Raw genomic sequence first — 25,900 nt, 5'->3', positions numbered from 1 at the left:
CTCTGTGTATATGTGCACACCCCCATGTGCTAAGCTGTGCTGTGTTAAAGTAAAATTTAGGATGAATTCATGGAAAATATTTCTGAGGGCACTTGGTGTATATCCTCACAATTTCTGAATTATTCCCTACCATCAGTTTGCTTTCATTTTGCTTTGCCTAGTGCTTAATATTCCAGATGGCAGTCTTGGCTTGCACTTATCTCAGGAGAGTCTTCCACAGATTTGAGTGTTGGAAACATTTAATTCACAGTCTGTGTAAATATTACTTGTCTCCATTCCACTTTCCTTGCTTCTAATAACCATTTCAAGCATTTGGCTATGATTCTGTTTTACTCTGTGACTTCAGATTTAATGGGACCAATGTCTCAATCTCCTGGCATTTTCTTAACTTTGTTTTTGGTCTTGCCCCTTGTAAAGGATTTTTTGTTCATTGATTTGTGTGATCCTCATCTCGGGAATCACAGAGTTTCATGGGCGATGGAGATCTAATAAAGGTGTTCACTTTCTAGATTCTCCAGGACCTGAATGCAAGACAAATGCCTTTTTCACATGGTTGGTATCAGGTGATACTGTAGAGGAGCAATGAGATGATACTAACTGTCTCTGCTTTCAGCCTCCATACATTCAGCATCCCTTTATGAAGAGAGCCCACACATGTTCAAGTTATGTATGCACAATCTCTCTGTACAGTCAAGAAGTCCCCATGTGTTGTGTGCATACAAGTTGTATATAGGCTGTACAAGTGCTTAGGCTCTGGTTCACAAAGGGAAACTGAATGCATGAAGATTGAAAGCAGGATCAGTAGGCAACATAGATGCAGTTCCTCCCCACTTGCTATCTCCAGATTCCGACTGTGTGCAAAGATCTCAAGTAAGCACTAAATACCGATTGCTTATTTGCCAATTAGTCAACCAATTAAACACACACTGGTCCAACCTAAACCAGCTATTCTGGCATCTCAGTGCTATAAAAGTGCCTTAGCTGTGACAGCATGAATGTTTATCCTGTTGCAATGGCCAGTAACAGAAAACCAGCAGTGTGGAATGTTTTTTTGGCAACCCAAAAAAGCCTCCCTAAACTCTCTGATCTTTTTTACTACCTCAGCTCCGCAGAATTCCTCACATGGATTTTTGTGCCCTTTGTGGTTAACAGCAGTCCTGTTCCTTACAAGCGACAGATTGTATTGAAAGCAGTTTGGCTATTTTGAGGAGGGTCGCAATGGTTTCAGGATGCTTTCATTTGAAAAGCATGTCAAAAAAATCCCCAGCCCACACCTTGCTGAGGACTCTTCATCTCCATTTGAAGTTGCAAAATTAATAGAAGCAAGCAAAAGAACATTGTATATAATATATGTCATATGAACAGAGGTGTAGAGGGGGCATGGGGAAGGCGGGGAGAAAGCGTTTTGAGGCAAGTAGAGGGTGGGCAGCAGTCCTGTGGTTGGGCGAGTGGGGAGCAGGAGGTGGGGCTAGCACCAGGCAATAGCCCTGTTCCCGGGCAGAGTCTCCTGGCTGCCCCATTTTGCTTGGATATGTGCCACCTCGTTAGGTGGTACAGATCTGAGTAGACCCATTGGAGCTGCTGTGGCTCTCCACATGCCTCGGGCTGAGCCTCAGCCAGCCCAAAACCTGCGCTGGATACAGCGCAGGCCTATTGGCCTGCCTGTTCCAGCATAAGTTAGGATTGCGTTGTAAGTCTTACTGAACACAATGAGCTTACTTCTGGGTAAAATAAATAACTCTGTTCGCAAACATCTCTACATATGAAATTAAATATCATTGTGATCTTCAGAAATTTGATGTGAACCATATGATTTTACCCCACAATCAAGCAAAGAAATAATAGCTACAAGTGGTAAGACAAAATAGCAATACCCCTACTTCACATATAACCTTTGTCATTTCCCATGGGCATTGTTCTATTTCCATTCCACTGTTTTTCCACCATTAAAATATTATATTGCTAGGTCTCATTTGCTTTAAGAATTGTTTCTCAGGAAGGCAGTGCTGTGAATAACTTGTGTGCAGGAGAGTAATTGCTGGATTAGTATTTGGTTAGGAACTGAAGTGGTTAGGAACTCATATTTCTGAAGTGATGTCACTATGTTCAGTACTGCTTGGGACATGAACATTTATGGATGCTGAATTGTTGGTTTAATAGGCATTCACTGTTGGAGGACATGATATCCAAATGTGTGTGTTTGTTTTTGTTTTAAATTGCTTTTAATAAACAAAGGTGATACACTAATGCCCCAATCTTATCCCCATCACCACAAGTGTCAATGCATGCACCACCAAAAAGGCACACACTGCATCTTGTGGTGGGGCACTTGGATAGTCTGTAGGAGGTACGTAAAAATATTTTCTACTTACTTCCTGGTAGGCTGCCTGAGCATTCATGCCAGAGAGCCTACCTGACTAGACCAACCCCTGAATCTTCAGCACCAATGGCAGCGGTATTGCAAGGTACTGCAAGGGGCAACCAACCTGTTGCTGTCATTGACACCAACCACTGCTTTTAGTTCTTTCAACAGATGTTGTTGTTTCCCCCCCAGATCAGAGACAAATCCCATATGGGAATTTTAAAGATCAGGCAGGCCATCACATGAAGAAAGGATATCTCCTATAGCAGGGGTCTCCAAACTTTTTGGCCAGAGGTCCGCATGAAATATCTGGTGCAGTGCTGAGGGCCGGGAAAAAAGTTAAATATAAAATTTAAATAAATAAATTAGAGATAGAACTTAGATAAATGAATAAATGAATGAGTGGGCTCATTCACTCAGCCTCTCCGGCCCTCAGAACACCCTCCAGATGCAATCAGAGCGCAGCTCTGGTCATGTTATGAGGAAAGGCTACGGCGTTTGGGCCTCTTCAGCCTAGAAAAGAGTCGCCTGTAGGGGGAACATGATTGAGACATACAAAATTATGCAGGGGATGGACAGAGTGGATAGGGAGATGCTCTTTACACTCTCACATAATACCAGAACCAGGGGACATCCACTAAAATTGAGTGTTGGGTGGGTTAGGACAGACAAAAGAAAATATTTCTTTACTCAGCGTGTGGTTGGTCTGTGGAACTCCTTGCCACAGGATGTGGTGCTGGCGTCTAGCCTAGGCGCCTTTAAAAGGGGATTGGACAAGTTTCTGGAGGAAAAATCCATTATGGGGTACAAGCCATGATGTGTATGTGCAACCTCCTGATTTTAGAAATGGGTTATGTCAGAATGCCAGATGCAGGGGAGGGCACCAGGATGAGGTCTCTTGTTATCTGGTGTGCTCCCTGGGGCATTTGGTGGGCCGCTGTGAGATAAAGGAAGCTGGACTAGATGGGCCTATGGCCTGATCCAGTGGGGCTGTTCTTACGTTCTTATGTTCAGTCAAGTGGGCCAGAGGCTTTCAGGGGACAAGAGGCTGGCCGCAGGCCGGATAGAGGCTCGCTGCGGGCTGCATCTGGCCCCTGGACCGGGGTTTGGAGACCCCTGTCCTATAGCAAGCAGAATATAGTCATGAGTAATCCTAAGCAATGATTTTTGCCATTGAAAACTCTTTGTGTTCTTCATTCTACCTGGAAATTATATCAAGTGACCAGTAGGGAAGTTTCACAATCCTGCTAAGTTTGCCCCAACTAATGCTTATTTGGGCTGGGGGGGGAGGGGTGTGTTGAGTAAGCAACTCTTATTCTTGCCTTTGCTAACAAATGATAGCATGATAAAATAGAACAAGTTATGTTGTTACGTACAAAGTTATGCTACCTACAACTTATGTTGCTGTCTTCATTGGTTTCATGCGGCTATTTGACTATAATCAAATAAAAGGTAGTCAGTTGACTGGTCAACTTGGACAGTGCTTGACCAGCCAATTGATGGGTGGACAAATCCTAGATTTAGAGGTGACATAAAAAGAGTGCTGGGCTAGATGGATCTTTGCTATGATCCAGTAGGGCTCTTCTACTGTTTTTGGTGGTTCTTGAAACACTTTCTTCTCATTCCAGGTCCTTGGTATGGGTGAAACATGGAAAGGCGGAGATGGGTTAAACTCTATTGGAGGAGGCCAGAAAGTCCGCCTGCTGAAATCTGCACTTGAGTCATATGCTGACCAGGAGGACTTAGTGATTATGTATGTTAACAGGTAGGATAACTTCTTTCTTTTGGTTTTCATACTTCAGTCTACGGGAAACCTGTCTGTGTCACCTTTGTTGTGACATGTTGCTGTTTACCATACAGATATTTTCCTCTACCCTAATGTTAAATTGAGGAAAGTTATTGCCTGATTTCTACTGAGAAAGAGGTTAGGCTAGGATGTCATGGAGGAGACTGTGTTTGTAGAATGGATTTGCAGATGCGAAAGCTGACACTGGGTCAGGACTGCTCTGTTCCTTGGGTGGGTAGTGGTAGTGAGGAGAGAAATGTTTCTAGGCTTGATAAGCCAGGACACTCTGTTCTAAAACAGACACTCTTGTATTATGAGTTACGTATTCCTGTCAGGTATAAATGGATAAAGGCATTGTTCAGTTGAGTCTGAAATAGAAAGTGTCCCTATAAGGAATAGACAGTGAACAGCCAAAGAGGTGCGAAGGTCATTCTAAACTGAAGCAGTGCTGCATTTCAGTTCAGATGTGGGGACTGATAATTATGTATTTTTTGGAGTGAAAGCCTTTTCCATCAGTCTTTGCTTGTGGAAATTTAGCTATGATGTCTCAGTAGTGTCCAGTGGACATACCTGAGATCTTCTTCATTTACTGTTTGTGTTCCAGATATTGTCATTGAATACAATGACAGGACTGAGCTCTGGTGATCTGTAAGTCACTTAGGACGAGTATTTGGGATTACTTGATGGTGATTGGTTACCCTTTAGTATAGGACCAGAGTTATTGTGTAATTCACACAAGCATTTATGTGATATTTGTCAAAGTAAAGTCTAATGCTCCTCTGCTAGCCTGTTTAAGCCGGTATAAATGGTCGTTCTACCTGCAGTGGCCGGGGACCTCATTCATTCACCACACCATACCTCAACGCGTTGGAAGGAGCATTTGCAATATAGTGTGCAGACTAATATGGGTAGGCTTAAAACATGCAGTCCATATCTTCCGCTTTTCAAAGATACAGGTTATATTTACCTAGCCTGCTGGGGTACATGACGAGGCTTCTATACAGCTTCAGTATACAAAGATTAGGTGCAGAGAATACACAGAACTGGCAGGCATGACCACAGGGTCCCCATGAAATGCACATGACCCCTTCCCCATGAAATGCACATGAAATGACTGTCTCTACTGGCAGGGCTATCCCATCCATGAGGCCACCTGAAATGTTCATGTTGAATGACAACCTTAGAGGGGCAGTAAGTGGACAGCCTGGGGCTTGAAGCCCCCAACATGTCTGCTTACCACCTTCTCCAATCCAGTGCTGCACTGGGTGCTCCAATCTTCTGACTTGCTGAGCATGGTAGCCTCCTTCTCCCTCCAGTACTGTGGAGGAAGGATTACAGAAAAAATCTGCTGCAACTCCAAATTGCTTCTCCCTGCCAGCTTGGTGCTTACGAAGTACCTGCCTGGGAATACCGGGTGCTGTAGGCTTATACCATAGTCTTTTGAGACTGAAGGTTGCCAATCAAGTAGGCAGGGCAGGCAATTTGAAGCCTGCCGACCACCTGCCCCTTTCCTGTGCAGTGGATTTGACTCAGTGAGGGTCCTGAGACTGCATCTGGAGGGCCTCAAGGATCTCCCAGTCGCAACTGGAAGTGCGTTCCAGTCGCATCAGGGAGGTATTCAGAAGTGCAGGAGGTAGCGCGTAACTTGTTCACCGTACCTGCACTGTAACTGTTTAAGAAATTCTCAGGAAATTAGCTGGGGTGCTAAAAGAAGCAAGCCAATAAACAAGGAAGTTATGGCTTGAGCAAATGTGACATGCAGTACAGAGAGACAAAAAAGCTGGCATTCAGGAAGCAATATGATGTTTGAATTTGTAAACAAATTGGAAGTGCTTAAGACTTCCTTTGCTTTTTCTACTGCTGTGACTATTCCAAAAGTAGCTCAAATGCCTTCTGAATGCCTTCTGGGAGGGGTCAAGTTAAGGAATAACATGAGGTCATTCTGACTTGCGGTGGAAAAATGTTGTCTGAGAAGCTGTGCTCTGGAGTGCATCTGGTTCCCATCACTGGTCAAAACTTGCTGCTGCAGTCGAGCCTTTGCAAAGAGGGAAAGTACACAGCTATTCGGCCCCGCTTTCTCCTGTTCCTGTTAGGCTGTCCTTGTTTTGCACTGTCTCTAACACAAACTTAGCCAGCTTGGAAGGAGGGTTGTCTGTAGCATAAGCCAACCACTTTTTTGTTTAAGTTGGAAAGACTCCAAGACACGCTTCTCACATTCATCCTTTTGCCAAGCCTTGGAGAAAGCAAAACAGTGGGAGTCTTCATAAACCCACGAGGTAACTTCATACATATTATTGAATAGGCTTCATTTCCCCCAGAGTTCCTAAATACCTGTTAAACTGCTTAGAGTGGTAGAGAGTCCTTCACTTTTCTCTTGTAAACCTGTAGCTCTCTGTGCTATTTTCCTATACCAATGGCATTAAAGGCATTGCCTTTAAGAAAAGGCATGAAAATAAGAGCAAGAAATAAATCGAGTACCCTAACTGTATGTGTTTCATAGCTATCATACTGATTTTTCTCATGAATAATACATACATTGAGACCCTAAGACTGGAGCATGCTATCCAGCTGAAGCTGTGCACTTGATTGTTAGAACATCAGCATCCTTGCTTAGATAAATAGCATGCATATGTTATGAAAGTAGTAGTGTCCAAGGTCACCACTGTAGTTGTCCTGCATCAGCCCTCTTTTTACAGCTTTTGGAAATGTGTTGGGAGGCCATCTGGACACACATTGAGCAATTCACAAAAGACCTCTTCAAATGTTTGAAGATGGAATAAATTGAATACACATGAGGGAGAGTATCAGCGTGGCAATCTCCCAGATCCTCACACTTTACTGTGTGTTGACAGCCCTTGCCACATGCGTTGGCATGTGTAAAAGCCTGTATACACATGATGTTAAACGGAATGAATTTTAGTTGGAAGAGGAACCTGCTGCTATGAGGCTGATTCTCCCCCTCTCCCTATGCATTCATCATGCTCTCTGTGAATATCTGAAGATGGCTACGACTCCATCAGTTTGGGAAACTCAATGCAAAGCTGCCCTTTCTCTTTGGCTCCTTTTGGATGCTGGTGTTAGAAGATGTTAGAAGCCTTGGAAGAGAGGTGGTACATGATAGTGGTACATGATGGTGGTACATGATAAAGAGAGGAGGTACATGATGACAGCATGCAGCAGTGTCATGTTAGCCAGGGGCAGCAGTGGACCTCCCATAGACGAGATGGGGCAAAAGCCCCAGGCACTGGCCGCTAGGACCCCGTGGAAGCCTCTCTGAGGCTCACGGCAGGGGCGGAAACTGTGCTTTCGGTTTTCGGGAAGCACAGTTTAATGCGTCAGGGAACCTCACAGAGGTTTTCCCCGATGTAGCTGGAGGTTGCGTGAGGCTCCATGAGCCTCAGGTGAGTGGGGGGGGGGCAGCTTTTCAAGTGACAGGGGGGAGTGATAGCCCGTGGGGGGGGGTGCCATCGCAGCAGACCTTTGCCTCGGGCACGGGGCTGGGGAGGTCCACTGCTGGCCAGGGGTGGCACATGCCCGCACCCCACGCCGTCTGAATCCTAACCCAAATGCCACCACTTCTCTTTAAACTGAACAAGAACAGGGGAGGATGTTCATTGTAACTGGAAGCAGTGTGGAGCATAAATGCTGCCAGTTGTACTCTGTGGGGAAGGAGAACGTGGCTGGGCTCCAAGTCACCTTCCCTGCCTACCTGGTCCTTTTAAAGCACCAAACAGGTGGGGAGAATCAATCTGGAACTGCAACAGCTCCCCCCCCCCCACTTCTTCATACAGCAGTGCTAGAGGGAGCAGGAGGCTGCTGCTGCTGCTGCTGTGATCCTCTTCCAACTTGCTCTTAGAAAGTTGTAAGAGGATCAGAACTTCCAGTGGAGTGGCTGGCTGGAGAGGGAAGCGGACAGATGGGCTTAGGGCTCATGCATTTGCTGCCCCTCCAAGGGTGCTACTCCGTCCAACCTTTACATGTTGCTGCATGGCAAAGTCAATCCTGATGCTGGCTGTTGGACCAATCGGAGGTGGCAGAGTGGACCTATTTAAGAGTGCCCCACCCACCACCGGCCTCTTCTTAAATTAGCTATAACCATTTTATCCAAATGAGACAGGGTAGTGTGAGTCTGCCTCTTGCTTTAAATAGTTTTGTGGTACTTAAACCTGTGTTTCTTAAACTATCCGTTTTAACCGATGAACAGAAACAAGGGATGCCATTCATTGCAAATAGAAGCAGAACCATGATTTCTTTCTACTTGTCACATCAAGATTGTTTTGCAAGCTGTGTTTCCTTCTTGCACTCCCTGTTAAGGAAGCAGTTTTCAGCGGGTGTGCTGCAGCACATTAGTGTGCCATGAATGGTCCTCAGATGTACCACTGGAATTTGGGGGAGGGTAATTTATGAGTAGGGCCTTTGGGGATGTGAGTTTTACACTGGCATCACCGTGTGCCTTCTAAGTTGGCACTGATAAAAAAAAACCTGATGGTGTGTCTTGAAAAACCTTGTCAGTGTTCTGTGAGATGAAAAAGGTTGAATATCACAGTGCTAAGGAACTGTTTTTTTTAAAAAAATGGACAGGTGAGAAAGTGCAAAGCCAAGTCTCAGAATAATCTTTGTGCAAGGCATTTCTCTGGCAGTGGACTTTTGCCATGCCTGTGTGGCTTCTGTAATGGCTCACTTACTAAGGAGTTGCTTCTGGTGGTTTGTTTTTCATTCAGGCTGTTTAACTCTTTCTTCACCTCCTTCTCTGACAAGGCTCTTTTCAGTTCTTATATGTCTGGTAAAAGTGAACCTATTTTGCATTACATTCCCACTAACCCCCAGGAAATAGATGGCTTACAGCCCAATCCTGAGCTGCCCAGAGTGTGGGGCTGCTGTGTCGTTGAAAATGACTGCTGTGGCATCCTGAGCACAACCAGGCAACCACCAGCGGCTCCTCGGGGGAAGGGGACGTTTGTCCCTTTCTCCCCAGTAAGGAAAGTAGCACTGCAGTGGGGCTACTTGATTCTGCGGCAGCTCTGGCACTCTGGAGCTGCTGCAGAATCAAAGAGTTCCATGTCATGAAGCTCAGGATACAGTGGAGCTGAGCTCCACAGGTCCCACCCTCATCCCGCCCCGCTCCCTCCTCTGGCACGCCTTGTCCCTGCCTTCTCCCTGACCTCCCCCCACCACCTCCCACCCTGGAATGCCTCCTCTCCACCTCCCCCTCACGCTCCCACCTACCTCTCCCCCACCCCACTGTTCGGGCAACCATGAAGCGATGGAGCACCGGGTTTCCACTGGTGCTAGCCCAGTGCGAGCTCGCACTGGGTAGCTGTAGTGCTGGGGTGGCACATGCCTTGTGGCACATTTGCAACAATGAGTGCTGGCAATAAGCCGGCGCACAGAGCTCAGGATTGGGCTCTCAGGTTGCAATCCTATACTCTCTTTCTTGGCAGCTAGTTTCTTTGAACAAAAGGATACTCACTTCTATGTAGACATGTATAGGATTGTGCAGTAAGTTTTCTTCTTCTAGACTGGACAATTGTTTAACCTGTTAGAGCAGCAATTTTCAACAATTTTTCTTGTCAGGGCACACTGACCTCTTTGGTCTTCTCTGTGGTGGTCTTTGCCGCTTGTGATGTCACTACTGTCTTCTGGGAGACTCTTCAGTTTCACATACTTCACTTTAGCTTATTCTAAAGTTTCCCACCCTTATTCTTTGTTTCCAGGGTTCTTCTCCATCTTCTTTTGAGTTTTTCCATATTTCTGCTGAGTTTGCATTTGCAACATGACCAATATTCAGCAGCCTTTAAACTGTGCATAGGTTTTGGTCCTGGTTCATAGTACAGTTCTGATGTTTTGAATCTGTGCCTGACTGCGGTGAAGGAATAGATGTGGCTTAATAAATGGAAACCGAAACCAGGCAAGTCAGAGGTGCCATTGTAGGAAAGCCAAGTTGAGATTGGGTGTGCAGCCATGCTAGATTGGGTTGCCCTCCCTGCAAAGAATCAGGCTTACGGCTTGGGAATGCTCCTGGTCAAGTTGCAGCTGCCCAGGAGAAGTTAGTGGAAACTCATTTTCAAGCCAGTGAGATAGTTTTAAACTGATGAGATATGTTCTGAGATATCTGTCCATTTTAGTCTAACTACTATGATCTGAACTTGCAGAAGGCTCCAGGTATCTTCAAAGAAAGCTTCACTTGCAACAGATTGAATTCAAGATATGGTGTTCCCAGGGCATGGATGCCAATAATCAGGCTCCTCCCTGAAGCATTCTGAGTTCTAATGAGATTGACTGCCAATATTCCAGTTGGGGGTCTGTATTGATGAAAGTAGGAAAAGTGGGGAAGAAAAAAGTACAGAATAAGGTAAGATGCACCATCCAACTGGGGCGATGACCGCAAGCAAATGTGGTCTAACGAGTGAGGAATGAAAGGGAAAAAGAAGAATGTGTCTTCTATCCCCTGTGCACAACTGTATTTTGAGTGCATTCATGATTACAAAACCGACAAAAAATTATTTTCCTATTCCCCTGTGTGCATTGAGGATTCTGCTTTAGTCTGTGTAGTGGTAGCTGTCTTAGGGAGATTGTAGAGAATGACTGGAGATGGTGGAGACAGGGGAGGGAGGAGTGGAGACTGCCAAAGATTTCAGCATAGTCTGGCATACTAGCGGTGGGGGCAGGGGAAATGGGAGAAAATTTAAATCCTCTTTATACCCTAGTATGGATGTGAATAAGCAGAAAAATATCTGAAGGGTTGCAAAAGGATAATTAGGGACAATCAGAAGCAAAACCAAATGTGAAGAGCTGCAACAAGAAAATGCTGACTCAGTCACATGCACCCAGTTGTAAAACCCTGGCTTTAATCCAAAGGAGCAAATTGTATTTGTATAGACTTTCCAGAGGCTACTAAAATATCTGCTGTTTAAAATATTATTCAACAGCCCTGCAAGCAATGGACAGACAACAGGACTTCACAGAGTAATAATTCAAAGATGGGTGATCATGTTGTTTTATTGCTAGCCTCTTTTTCAGATTATAAGGAAAATAAACTTTCTTTTCAACAAGAATTCAGTATTTCTTGTTGGCAGGCAAACCTCCAGGGTGTGCTTCTTGCGTGCTCAAATAAGCCCTCCCATTCTCTCTGAGTGTTTTATCGGTGTTTGTCACGTTGCCTCCCAATCATCACCAGTTACTTCCAGTGGTACTTCCAATAGGTGGACTGTGTGAAGTGGTACAGTGGGGGGGGGGGGACAAACATTGAGAAACATTGCTATAGATCAGGGGTCTCTAAACTTTTCGGCCCAAGGGCCACATCAAATATCTGGCATGGTGTCGAGGGCCAGAAAAAAAAATTAAATATACAATTTAAATAAATACATTACAGATGGAACTTAGATGAATGACTAAAATGAATGAATGATTGGGCTCAAATGTCCAGGATTTCTCCAAGCACCAACACAGCCCAAGAAATAAAGCACATGCTTAAATGGACCCCCATTCTCCCACCCCAAAAGCACAACTCTGGTTGTGTTTGGTCAACTGGGCCAGAGGCTCTCAGGGAATCAGAGGCTGGCTGCGGGCTGGATAGAGGCACTTGGCAGGCCACATCTGGCCCCAGGGCCAGGGTTTGGAGACCCCTGCTATAGATGTTAAATTAAAAGCGGTCCGTAGAAAGTTCCTCTCAAAAACCAAGCAAAATTAAAAAAGTTTTTAAACCTTCTGGAAACAATATATAGAAGGGGCTGTTCTCAGGTTTTCTGGAAGTTGGTTCCAAAAACAAGGTGTCACTGTACCTTGTTGCCATCCCTTTGGCTTCAGATGTTGGTGGTATTCTAAGCAAGACCTTGTCTGAAGGGGATGTGCAGGATTATATGGGGTGTGAGGCCTCCCTGTGGGGGGAGGGGTCTGGCCCGCCCGGCCTTTCCGAGGGGGACCCCCTGGTGGAGGTCTCAAACTAGTTCACCAGAAGAAAGGGGGGTTGTGTCACCCAGCTCCCTCTCTTTGGGTTGGCAGCATTTGCCAGAGTCAGGAACAGGGGCTGCTATCAGCAGATCCTCCTGCCCGTTCACCCAACTGCCTTGTCATCCCTGGCCTCCAGGTTTATGTAGGGCAGGCCCCTCCCCGGGATGGTACAAAAAGGGCGTGTCACTGGGACTGCGTTCCCCTGGGATTACCACAGCTCCTCCCCTTCCTCTCTCTCCCTCCCTCCCACCTCCTCTCACCTGCAGCTGCCAGGGTTGTTCCTGAGATGGCTGGGGAGGCTGCTGCCTCTGCTCTGGTCTCTGCCTTTGGGGGGTGGACTGGCCCTGCCCCCCTGGGTCCTGTAGCTCTGCAGATGACGTCGGGAGGTTCAGCTGTGGGCTCCTGATGTCATAGCCAGGTGCCCTGCCTGGCAAGGCAGGTCCCGGCTGGCTGGGCAGGGGAGTGCTCCTCTTCTCCCCTGAGGCGGGGGAGGGGTGGCTGCCCAGCAGCAGAATGGCCTGCATTCTGTGTCCCCCCTTCCTCCTCCAAGGTGGAGTGGGAAGCAGGGGGTTTGGCACGCAGTGTTCCTCCGCTGTGCTTTGCCGCCCACAAGAGTGCTCAGGCAGTGTATGGGGAGGTGGCCCCATGTTCCACTGGCTTCCTCCCTGATCCTCTGGCCCAGAAGTCTTCTCCTTGGGTAAGCTGGGGACCTGTGGGAGGAGGGAACCCCGCCATGGGGGAAGGCAGTCCTTGAGATATCCCAGCTCTATGTCTTTTGGACTTTAAAGATCATCACCAACACCTTGATTTGGGCTTGGAATGGAAAGGGCAGCCAGTGGAATGGGAGCAACAGCATGGCAGAATCAGCCCATTGAGCCCCAGCGACCAACCAAGCTGCTGTGTTCTGCACTATCTGCAGCTTCTGAATTGTCTTCAAGGGTCACCCTATGTAGAGTTCATTACAGTAGTCTAGGCGAGATGTCACTAGGGCATAGACCACCATGGCCTGATCAGTCTGATTCAGTTATGGCCTCAGCTAATGCACTAGCCTAAGCTGGGTGAAAGTTTCTTTGGTCATAGATGCCACCTGGCCGTCTAAGGTCAGCTGTGGGTCCAGGAGGACTCTCAGGCTGCGGACCTACTCCTTCACAGGGAATTCTACTCCATCCCCCCCCTGCATGTCTTCCATTGTCCATCAACATATAAGTTACGGCACCACCCCCTAACTTTTCCAAACACATAGTACCTGCAGGGGGAGGAAAGAGGAGACACCAAACTAAAAGTATACCCCCTGGTCCCTTCCTCAATCACAACAGACTACAACCAAGCTTCAACCCTTAGGGGAGCTCTCCCCCACCCTACTGCAGAAGTGATAAACAGGCCAAGGTTTCTCACTCCTGCCTCCCCCACCCCTGCTCTGGCCAGAATTTTAGGGAGCTGGGTGGCATGCCCTCATCACCCCTGCAGATATGACCACAGCAAGTCCACACACTAGATGTTATTCAGTGAGGGTGTCTTATGATCTGTCTTGTGATACAGAAAATATGTCTTGTGATATAGCACTGTGCCTTAAGATCTATAATAACACCTGTGATTTGTACTGAGAGTTGGCATACCTAATCCAACATATCAGCTGTCTTCTGGGAAACATGAACTAGCAAAGGAAGTACACAACAAGCAATTGTTAAAACAGGTGTGATGCAAAACATTGTCCACTCCATCGCACTTTTGAGTTAATCTTTCTCTGTCGAGTAATTGGTACTTTTTTATGTATGCCTGTTGCTCCATTCTCAAACATTAATTTCTCAAATGTCTTCCTGCAATTTGCTATCAAATCTTGCTGAAGCCAGTATACCACCATTTGTGACATTCTCCTATAAAATACTCAATATGCCCCAAATTACTTTGCTGTTGTAAATGCATTAAGGCTTGTACTGTCAAACTCTGAAAATCTATAGATCTCTAACAATCTATTTTTATTCAGGTGAACTGGCCCTATTTTATTGTAAGGAAAAAAATTCTTGTGATATGTGTACTGTATATTATATCTGGAAACTTAGTTTTATTTTGTTTTAAGCTGTATTAACTAGAGTACTGTTTGTTGTGAAATCGGTTTTTCTCTTCTTGGGTACTAAATTGGGGGAATGAGTGGGTTTTTTTAAGTATGGAGAATAATGGCTAGGGCTTTACATATAGAATGCATATATGAATGCACAAATGAATAATGCATAGGGCTTTACAACAGTGGAACACAGTTTCACTGTCGTGAAACGACTTGTAGCATGGCCATTTTAGGTGTGCTGTGCAACCTGTAGCAGTGCTGGAGGTCCACCGCCAGACCTAAAAAGGTAGGTGTGACATAGGTGGGGGCAGAACGAAGTGGGGAATGGGTGGAAAAGGGTGGCGAGGAAGGCATCAGTGGCATTTTCATCTGCCAATATCTTAACCTTGTCTGTCTCCCTTACTGCTAACGTTGGACACACCTTGGATTTATGCCTGCTAAACAGCAGGCAAAGATCCAAGGAGTCCCATGACAATGGTGGAGGCTTTCCCTGGGATACGTGAGCAAACATTCACTTACCCCAAAGAGTTCTTTTCAATTACCCTCTCTCCCACGGATATAGCTCATGTTCCATTGATGCAGTTGCATTGGTCGGAAGGGATTTGGGTAGGATTGGGGTGTAACATCGTAATCTGTCAGTATTTGTGTGGAGGAGAAGGAGGATTACATCAAGACCACAGGATGCGATCCTCAGTGTACACTCTACCATTAGAATCTTTTTCTCTCTACAATTCTGTTTCCTTAAGTAAAAATGAACACATTGATAAATGAACCAACTATTGCTTTAAGACAAGCTGTAATGTTTACAAATCTATGACATGTTTAATAATGGTAGAAAAGTTCAAGGCTAAACTGTCTTGCTGGCAAGCATTATGGGGACTCCTGAGATGAAAATGGTTGTGTGAGAACATTCCATTAGAATGATTTTCCATCTCAATTCTTAAAGGAGTAATTGTTCTTCAAAAGAACACAGGAATGCTGCTCCTGAATTGTTCCAGCTGTCTGCAACTATCTTCTAGATCAGGGGTGTCTAAAGTTTTTGGCAGGAGGGCCACATCATCCCTCTGATACTGCGTTGGGGGCCAGGGAAAAGAAGAATTAATTTATATTTAAAATTTGAATAAATTTACATAAGTTTACATAAATGAATATATTAAAGATGAACTTATATGAATGAATGAAGGTCTTCCAATAACTCAAGGCCTATAAAAGTTCATGAACAAACCAAGTCTGGCCTTTCCTTCACTGCCATTGCTGCATCACAGATGTGAAGCAGCAAGCAGTGGAGGGAGCCCTCATCCCACAGCTCACAGGAGAGGTCAAGCAGTCGCCCTCATGCTGAGAGCAATTGCATCGGGCCAGTGCGGGCTCCAACAAATTTCTGGAGGGCCAGAGGCTTCTTGGAGACTGGGGGCTCTCAGAGGGCCGCATTGGGAGTCCTCAAAGGCCGCAAGTGGCCCCGGGGCCGGGGTTTGGGCACCCCTGTTCTAGATTTACAAGGCGTTATTATCAAAAAAATTGAATATGTTCTTCATTGTGCGATTGTTCTCCTGCTCAGAACCAAGTTGCCCTTTCATCCCATGGACCTTTGAAACAAAACAGGAAATGTGGGATTTGCTGGGAGTTGACAGTGTGTCCTGCACTTCCTGTTTTGTTGGAAAGGTTTGCATGAGGAAGGAATGAGGCAAAGGAGTAGGGAACAAGATCAGAGAAGCTCCGTCTGTGACAGCCTGGAGGTGGTGATGGCAGACTTGGGGTGAAGGGCACCTCAAATCTATTATCCATAAACTGTTGATCAAAGTGGACCTGTTGTCTACTTCATGGCTGGGTCAGCTATGGGTAAATGCCTTATGAAAAATAAAAATCATTTCACTGTCAAGCCTGGTAGCTTGTATCTCAGCCACAAGAGAGCAAAAGCTTTCCTGTCAGGAAAGCCCCAAAGAATGCCACAAATGCCATCACTGCAAAAAGAGTTACTTTGTGACTTGAACTGCAAATCTCCAGGAACACATCCATCATGCTTTGAGCGTCTCAGATGTACAGGGTTGGTGCACAGCATCTCAGGTGTACAGGACACTTCTCCTGTCCTCCCCATTCCCCATGGAAGCAAAGAGAGGTAGCTCCTCTCCATTGAGCTGGCCTTTTGCTAGAAGTGCGTGGGCATTGCTAGTTAGAGAGGGGCTGTGACTGACATGCAAGTGAATATGTTTATTCAGTGGTTCCCAAACTTGCCAGGATCATGTCACCCTGCAGTCATGGTGCCTTGCTGCAGTGGCTCCATCACCTGGCTCTCCCATGGACCATAATCTTGAATTGTGCAAGACCTCATGTGACTCGAGGTGATGGTACCTGAGAGAGTTGGTAAGAAGGGGCTGCCAGGGACATCCTGTGGCACACAGTTTGGGAACCACTGGGTTTATTGAAGCTAAATCAAAGGATACTGCTGCAAGGGGGTAATGGACAATATGACAATTGACTAGACGCCATTTAAGAAAAAGATAATTGTGTGTTCCTATCTGGGAGTTCCACAAAGAGTCCTACTTTTAAATGTAAGATCTAACTGTGAAATCTCTTTTGAATACTTAACTAACTTCTAAATTCTTGTGCTACAAGAAGCAGATTAGCCCCTAGTTCTGCCTGATTTGAATGCTTGTGTTCCTTATAACCTTGGAAATGCCTTTTTTTCTGCTTATCTTCAGCTATGATGTTATATTTGCTGGGGGCCCTGAAGAGTTGCTACAGAAATTCCAGCAAGCACATCACAAGGTCATATTTGCAGCAGATGGGTTGATATGGCCGGATAAAAGACTATCAGACAAGTACCCTGTTGTTCGCAGTGGAAAACGATTCCTTAATGCTGGAGGTAAGGAACGTTTCTAAAAACTGAAAGGTTACCAGCAACTGCTGCTGGATTAACCTGTCATTGTCGTATGTTGTGTATAAATAAGTTTTTAAAAATCATTCCAAGTTTATTGAAGCATTTTCAAAGGTATAATACAGTTCATCCCTCGTTATCCACTGGGGTGCTGTTCTGGAACCCCTAGTGAATTAAAAAAAATCAGTGGATAAAAAAAGGTGAAAAAATAAATTTAAAGACCCACTTCCAGATTTCTTGCCCCTCCATTGTTCCTAATGCAATAAGGTCTTGTCTCAACATCCACAGGGGTTTGATTTTGGGACTCCCTGCTGATACCATAAAATGTGTTAAATAAAAGTTTAAAAAAATAAAAAAGTGTGTCCCTTTACAATTATGGTTTAAAAACAGCTTTCCTTAATGTTATAGAGAAGCAGTCAGCAATTAGAAATGCAAAGGATCCCCTGCCTTTGCCTGGCTCAACTGAAGAATGGAATGATTGCTTGCATGACTGTCTCTCTCTACAACAGTAAGAAAAGCAGTTTTTTAAACTGTTATTTTAAAGGGATGGATTTTTTCCCCTTCTCCAGGGATCAGCACATTCCTTCTCATTTGCAGTGGCCATTCGTGTTGAGTCAAATTCATGTATAAAAAATCCTTGTATAACACGGTTGGACTTTTACAAACCAAACAATTAGTAAGCATCTCAAAGCATGGTATCACCCCCTCCTTCAAAACTTTCAACTAGCAGTGTTTTTCAAACTGTGGGTCGGGACCCACTAGGTGGGTTGTGAGCCAATTTCAGGTGGATCCACATTCATTTCAATATTTAATTTTTAATATACTAGACTTGATGCTACCATGGCATGTGAAATGTTAAACATCTGTACTTTTTAACAGGCTATTCTGTTGATATAGATGCTTTTAACAATAACAGTAAATGGGACATACTCCTGGATAAGTGTGGGTAGGACTGCAGCCTTGGAATCCTGCACTGTTTGTTGGAATCCTGCACTGATATCTTTAGGATTCTAAAGGATTTAGGATACAGAAGATATCTGTATGCTTCATGCGTCCTGAATTTGTATGCTTCATGCGTCCTGAATTTCTTACACTATTGTGTGTTCTTTATCCTGCTGTTGTGGGATGAAGATTGATGAAGATTAATTCTTTCCTTCCTGTAATGACAGGTCAAAAAATCCAGACGGAGGATTTCATACATTCCGTCATCATCTGATTTCCCTCTTAGGAGAAATTCACTGAGCAAGACCCACACCTGGAATAGTGTTTGGAGTCATACAAAGGAAATCTAAAGGAAGTGCAGGGATTTGGGAGTGCTAAAACTGGAAAAAAAAAAATAAAAAAATCTTGATGGAAATTCATGAGAAATGTTTGCACTGCTTCTCCTACAGGACACTGAGAGTTCTATTTTAGGCATACTGGAACAGATAGAAAACTGTGTTCAAGTGGAAATCATGATTTCCCTATTTATTTATTTCAATATATGGTTTCTTTTAGGATTTATTGGTTATTCTCCAAATGTAAATAGTATTTTGCAGCAGTGGAACCTCCAAGACAATGATGATGATCAGCTTTTTTACACGAAAATCTATATTGACCAGCTAAAGAGAGTACGTAGACCGTTATCAATAATAATTCTTACATTTCTGTGACAAACAATTGTTAGAAAGGAAAGTGCATGACCAAGCTAAAAATCTGGGCTCATTTGGGTCAGTTGGAAAATTCAGAAAGGCATGACTGCATCTTCTCTTGAGAAACTATTTTAAATGTCATGGTTCCAAGTTTTCTGGACTGGTAGGACTGTTGTATGGACTTTTGAACATGATGGAAATGAATCACTACAGAATGTGAAGCTTTTCAAGATGAGCTAGGTCTCATTTCAATAACTAATCCACAAAATAGGTGTGGAGATGTTCACAGCTCTGAAAAGCTCACTGGATGTCTGAAATAGAATCCTACTCCAAAACAGTTAAGCAGGGGAAGTAAGAAACTGGATTCATTTCACATCCTCTGCAAAATAACTGATCCACAAGTTTTCAGCTTTTTAAAAAGGGAGCCCCCCCCCCACACACTTGGTGCAAGCAGAGCTGAAGGAATCAGACCCCCCCCCCACACACACACTCAGCAGAACTGAGTTTTGTTAAGAACTTTACAGCTACAGTGAAAGACCTGCAGCCATTGTTACATAGGCAGAACAAGAAGATGGGAAAAAAATAAACCAATTAAAGTTCTAGTTAAAGTAGGAGAGAGCATCCCAGTCCATCAAGTAGTAACATGATCAGTTATAGCTCCCCCTAATGGTGGGGATTACCATATACAGGTTGAGTCTCATTATTCCGCTCTGAGAGTTCCGCTCCAAGAACTCATGTGGATGGCAAAAAATGCACTATAGCAAATCAATTTAAAAAACAAAGTTTATTTGCTCTGGTGATTTAAAAACAGCCTTGCTGACCTTTTGAAATGCACACAGAGTCAATCAGTCTCTCTCCAGGAGCTTAGGCTTCACTAGGAGGCAGCAATCCCTTCCTTCACCAGGAGCCCCAGCAAGGGGGAAAGAATGGAGAAGGTGAGAGTCACTGCCATTTAGCCTTCTTTCACATGCTCAGGGGGAAGGGAGGAATGAAACCTGCAGTGATTGATGGATTGTCAGCCAGCTACCCTCTCTGGCATTATTAAATGACTGTTTCCCTTTAATTTAAAGGTCCCTTCTCATCAGCTTTGAGATAGAAAAATCTGTGGATAATTAGGTTATACCTGTAATCACTTGTATGACTGACTCACTGCAACAGTAAAAAGCAGTTTTTTTAAACTATGATTTTAAAGGGGTGCATTTTTCCCCTTCTCCAAGGATCAACACATTCCTTCTCATTTGCAGGGGCAATTTGTGTTGAATCAGATCCGTTTATAAAAAATCAATGTATAACAAGGCTGGACCTGTATACTTACACCCATTGACTATGTACTGAATGGATCTGCTCATATGGTGTCACTCTTCCAACAGCTGGAACAACTAGGAATAAGATTTGTAGCAAATCTTATGCATGTTTACTCAGAAGTGTGTCTCAGTGTGTTCAGGGGGATTACAGCTTTAGGCATTCTGATGATAAACTTACTACACATATGCTCCAGGAGTATAATTGAATTCTTGCAGGTTCATTCTTAGTTTTGCAACTGAAGCTAGCAAGTAATGTTAAATGAAGCAGAACTAATAACTACAATTTTCTTGCTAAATTAAGTTTCTTCCTATGTAGGATTTGATCCAGTTTTTGCATTTGATCTTTCTCCAAAACCTTTTTAAAGTTTTTGAAGGATAATAATGTGGCAACTTTTCTGTGTTAGTATATTTTAAAACATCTGACAATGTTGTCTGGTTCTACTTTTTATGCATATGAGAAACTAAAACAATAGAAGGGGAAAAGGCTATTGCAAAATCATTACTGTTTGTTGTGGCCAACTTGAAAAAAAATAGGCTTTGCATAGGTTTTCTGATTCAGCAAAGCATACCAATATAGTGCTATAGAAGTATGCCCAATATAGGATGCCCACATTTAAAGAACTGTGTTTTGTTAGCAAGTTGGATGAATAGCTGCAGCCTGAGTCCCAATGCATGAGACCAAGGTCTGGTGCTGCCCCTGTTCCACCATGACTAGCCCCCAGATCACTCCCTCATCATCTCACTTCCCTCCTGCTACCATTCTCCTCTCCACCCTGCTGCCATTTCAAGAAGCAGGAGGGAAGGGAGGGAGGAAAGAAGCGAAGTGGAGAGACTGGTGACCTAGAGCAATTCATGTTCCTACTTCCACCCTTCTTTCCCTACTCTCTGTTTTTTTTCTAATAGCACAAAACTCACAGGAAGAGGATAGCAGTGGTGGTGTACAAGAGAGGAAGTTCTTGCTGCTTAATTCCCATGCCACCACCTCTAGTAATGACTAGGGTGTCCCCTCTAATGAGCTTTTTGAAAGCAGCAGTGTACAGCAGTGATTCTCGCACACAAATATAAATATAAGAGTGTGTGTGTGTGTGTGTGTGTGTGTGAGAGAGAGAGAGAGAGAGAGAGAGAGAGTCTTTCTTTCTTGTACAATCAAGTCAGCCACCAAATGTATATATAAATATTAAACCAAATATAAAGACAAGTTTAAAAGAAGAACCTTTAGAAACTAGCAGCAAACTCAACCCATAAAGTTCTCCAAAAATGTCTGGAGAAATAAAAATATTTTGAATAGCCACTTAAAATTGGGCAAGAAGGGAGATTGATGTGTATCCCAGTGAAGACATTTCCAGAGTTTTGCTGTTGCTGCTGAATAAGCCCTTTCTCTGGCACCCACAGAACAATTATCAGAGAATATGGGCCCAGGGAACAGAGCCCCTGAGAGGCCAACCTAAGGACTGGCAGGTTCTTATGGAAGTCAGTGATGACTTTCTATATGTATCATGGTATATTTTCAACTACTTTTTTATTAGTTGCTTATCTATTAGTGATTTTTGGCAGAGTCTTGTACTATATACTGCCAAAACATCATACTTGAGAAGTCGTGAACTCCATTTGCTTAGCTTATAAAACAGAAAGCCAGTCTTTTGTGTCATGGTAATATAAACCGTTTCCTGGTGAATCATATGTTCTCAATGTGGGATGTATCTCTGTGACACTCTGAATTATTAAAGAGTTGTGAAATTTTAAGAAAAATCTGGCTTGTAAGGGAAGATGGAGGGCAGATTGGGTGCAATACCTATCAGCTAGAGCATCAATTTCCATCCTTTTTCATATGACAAGTTGCTAAAATTGTCATGGTACACCATCCGTTTTCTGACAATTGACAAGGCAAAACAAACTACCAGTGAGAAACTTGCAAAACTTGCATCCTCCAATGAATGACTAACCCTTCCCTAAACTCCCACAGCACACCTGCAGACCATTCACGGCACGCTGGTTGAAAATCACTGGTACCTGCTTCCCTCTAAACAAATAGGGAATAACTGATAAATTGCTGCCAGCAACATAGACTGAGCTGCCAGACAGAAGGTGGCCGACTGTGGGGGAAAAAATCTCCCAGCAGAGCCAACCTAGAGCTTCCATTAAAACCAAACTGTAGCAGAATGTAATGGTCCAGGAGATGTGGCAAACTCTTCCCCCTCTGGTGACTAGGCAGGAGAAACCATAAAAAAGGCAAGAAGTTTATTTAGAAAGTAGACAATGGGAGAGGTAAAACAAGACACTAGTGATCTTACAGAAGGGCTGGGGACTGGTGGCAGAGGTTGGCAAGGAACCACCATAGGGTATTGGATGCTCCTAATGTTGGAGCAAAGGGTGGGTGCAAATACGCTAACCTATAACCTGTGGATGTTACCCAGGTTTCACTTGCAGGATTAGATGTGGGTCACCTGAGTCACTTGAGCTGCTGGAAAGTGGTTGAGTTTTATGGTCCAGTGTGTAAGTGCTAGGGCCGTGGTTTAGTTGGGAAAAAGAAAATGCTCAAACAATAAACAGCACAATAGGGATAATACTGCTAGTGTCTTTGAATAACTCAGTAGTCCTTTGGGATGCTGAGGCATCACAGAAGCCTCTAAGGTCATAGAAAGTTCACAAACATATGAAAAACAGGAAAAAATAGAGGAAAACCAGGGTTTTTGACCACGTAACTGAAAATTGAAGAATCAATGTAGAAGTATAAAGTGCAACCTGCAGTTATGTTTTATTTTATACCTTTAACACTAATTCTGTTTCACTTAAGTTTGAATTCGGTTTATTCATTTGTCCTAGATTTATGATACCTCATGTTGGTATATTTACTGTTCTTACGCTTTTAGGAACAGATTAATATTACCTTGGATCACAAGTGCAGAATTTTCCAGGCTTTAAATGGAGCCCTTGGTATGTATGCAAATACTTCTACTGAATGGTGAGCATTTGGAAAATATCAGTGTTGCCCCTTACTAATGCTGCTGTACCTCTTATCAAATATACCCAAGGATTCATTTGTATGTGATTTCACTGGGATTGTGCTGATTTGTGGCAAGCACTGAACATGTGCACTCCTTTGAAACCTCCTTCTCCTCACCACTGAGAGAATTATATAAACCAAACTGGAGATCTTGCAATTATCTGAACTTGGAAACTTTGGTGATCTAAGAAATTAGAGCCCCTGTACGTATCTCCCAGTTTATTGTTTACTTCCTCCTATGATGAGAGGAGGGGTGAAGAGGTGAGAGCAAACTAGATCTCTTTCCAGGACCATTCCCAAAGGGAAAGATAACATCTGTGCAGACCCTAACTTTCCAAGATTGTGCTGAGGAAACAGACACCCTATTCTCAAAATTCTGATAAAGCAAGTGGCTTGTCGTGACTTTTTTTTTTTTTAAAGGCCCTGAGATAAACAAAATTATTTTTAAAAGATCTTGATACTAAATTTTTATTCTACACATCCTTGCTGAACTCTGGAACAAGTGGCTTGAGGATTGTTGGTTAAAATGGGAGGAAATTCAGGAATTAGTACAAAAGAGAATATTATGAATGCAATAGTTCACTCAAATATAAAGAAAGTTGTGATGTCCCTTTTTGAATAATCTACAACTGACATGTTATTAACTTGCTTGTGGGCTGCAGATGAAGTTCATCTGAAATTTGATGAAGGAAGAACCAGAGCTAGAAATTCTGTGTATGACACTTTGCCAGTCACCCTTCATGGAAATGGCCCAACTAAAGTAAGTGATGGCATCTCCAGTTAAGACTTATTAATGTGAAGATATCGAAATAAATATGCTGTGAAAATCTAGTTAGTAGTCAAATAAATATTAATTAACAGTGACAGTAGGGCTCAGTGCACTGCTTACTAATCCTAGCCCAGTTTCTATTTATTTAAATTGAGTTTGTGCTACAAGAGACCCCTGTAGTTTAGATCATTACATTAGATAGCTACAAAACTATGGTGTATTATCCTGTTGAACCGATTTGTGTGTGTTTTTAAACAATCTAGATTAGTCTCAATTATTTTGGAAATTATATTCCGAATGTCTGGACCCGTGAAACTGGATGTGGTGCCTGTGACAGAGATCTGATAGACCTTGCCACGCTAAAAGTAAGTCAGTGTTGCATGCAGTCATATGTATAGCTGTATATACAACTATATGTATATATTAAATTCAACCTCAACAAACAAAGCAATTTTGCAATTGTAATCTGTACCATCTGTAATACAATTTAGATCCTGCCTTCCTCTGTTTTGTACTAAGAGGTTGTGATGGACTTTAGATATATAGTATGTTCACATTTTAAGACTATCACCCTTGGTTCATAGGATCAGGTGATAGGGTCTCAGTGCAGCCCAGTTCTAAAATGCATGTAGATGCATTCCTCGTATGCACAATGCAACTGTAACATAGAAAGAGCTTGTTACCGTGGTTGCACAGACTTTGTACTGGGTTCAACAACCTCATGGAACAGCTAGGATTTCGAATAGAAATGAGGGGATCCACCCACTAGAAAAGTTTTGGCAAACCTGGGTTGTTTTTATCCAGATAGCTGTTGAAGAATGAACAGATTTACAAATTTTTCATGAATGGCACAGAATTATATGGTGTCTGATTTTGGAAATCAAGAAATGTTTAAGCCATTCATTCCCAAACTGTGCACCATAGTGCTTTTGGGCACCATGGCACACTTATAGGGCTCTGTGGGATGTCCCCGGTGGCCCTTCCTGCCTGCTCTCCCAGGCACTGCCAAATTGGATCTCATTAGATTTTGCATTATGCAAGATGGCGACAACCAAATTTTATGAAATCTATTTTATAAAATTACCTATTCCTGTGTAGTACGATTTAGGGTCAATCCTGTACATAGTTACCTAGAAATAAATGCACTGAATACAGTGGGACCTACTTCAGCGTAAACATGTATAGGATTGGGCAGCTGACTTTTTCAAATATGGATTTGCAGAGAGATTGTGATTTCAAGAGACAGTTTGGAGTCTTTTCATATTTAAGTGATTGTACCAAAGTTTGCACTCAGAATTGTCTCAACTCAGCAATTAAAAACTCCTACTCAGAGTTATAACTTGCATAAAATGAAAATTGTATGTTATGTACCCACAGGTTTGCAGTTTTTTTTCCCAAGATTATTGGGGTTAACGCATGACTGTTCATAGTGTGTTCGTTTTTGAAATAAATGTGTGGTTTTTCTTTTTTTGTCTATGCATTATTTTAGGAGAATCCAAAAGTAACAATTGGTATTTTTATTGAACAACCAACTCCTTTCCTGCCTAAGTTTTTAGACAGATTGTTGACTCTGGAATATCCAAAGGAAAAACTTAGCCTGTTCTTTCATAATAATGTAAGTACTATTATAACCAGGTGCTAATTGTATAGTTATTTTTGTAAATTAGTAAATGAGTTAAGCTAATAACATCTTTGCATGATCAAGCTTAATGACCCATGTAGTGCAGCATTCCGTTTCCACTGTGGCCAACCAGATGCCTTTTAAATGTCCAAAAGGAGTAACACCTCCTCCTGCCATTGCTCCCTGTTGTAATCATTATTATAGATCCCCTCTTAGTTGACTTTTTTCTAAATTAAAAAGCCCCCAGAATTGTAGCCTTAACTGTCTGATCATTTTGGTTTCCCTCTTTTTAAAATGGTGCAACCAGAACTATACACAGTATTTCAAATGTGGCTGCACCATATATTTATATAACAGTATTGTTTATTATTGGCTTCATTTCTGATCCCTTTTAAGAAAGTGTTTATTTTTCAGTTTATATCTGCTTTATATTTGTTCTGCTTGTTAGTAGCACTGTCTCCAATGTTCATCCTACTGGCACAGTTGCATTGGCACTGCAAAATTGCTTAGGTCTGGGCTGTAAGTGTTTATTCTAG

General features: G+C 43.3%; 1 protein-coding gene across 1 annotated transcript in view; it reads left to right on the top strand.

Annotated features, from left to right (window-relative positions):
* PLOD2 (procollagen-lysine,2-oxoglutarate 5-dioxygenase 2) overlaps window positions 1-25,900 on the top strand; it is a 68,429-nt gene that overhangs the window by 20,467 nt on the left and 22,062 nt on the right. Inside the window, exons 3-9 of the mRNA XM_066619007.1 lie at window positions 3,991-4,127; window positions 16,860-17,023; window positions 18,533-18,645; window positions 22,841-22,904; window positions 23,637-23,734; window positions 24,007-24,108; window positions 25,233-25,358. Coding sequence (XP_066475104.1) covers window positions 3,991-4,127; window positions 16,860-17,023; window positions 18,533-18,645; window positions 22,841-22,904; window positions 23,637-23,734; window positions 24,007-24,108; window positions 25,233-25,358 — 804 coding nt within the window. The remainder of the gene's footprint in view (window positions 1-3,990; window positions 4,128-16,859; window positions 17,024-18,532; window positions 18,646-22,840; window positions 22,905-23,636; window positions 23,735-24,006; window positions 24,109-25,232; window positions 25,359-25,900) is intronic.

Source organism: Tiliqua scincoides, chromosome 3, assembly GCF_035046505.1.
Source record: "Tiliqua scincoides isolate rTilSci1 chromosome 3, rTilSci1.hap2, whole genome shotgun sequence".
Classification (NCBI taxonomy): domain Eukaryota; kingdom Metazoa; phylum Chordata; class Lepidosauria; order Squamata; family Scincidae; genus Tiliqua; species Tiliqua scincoides.
This window is presented reverse-complemented; position numbering and strand designations above follow the sequence as displayed.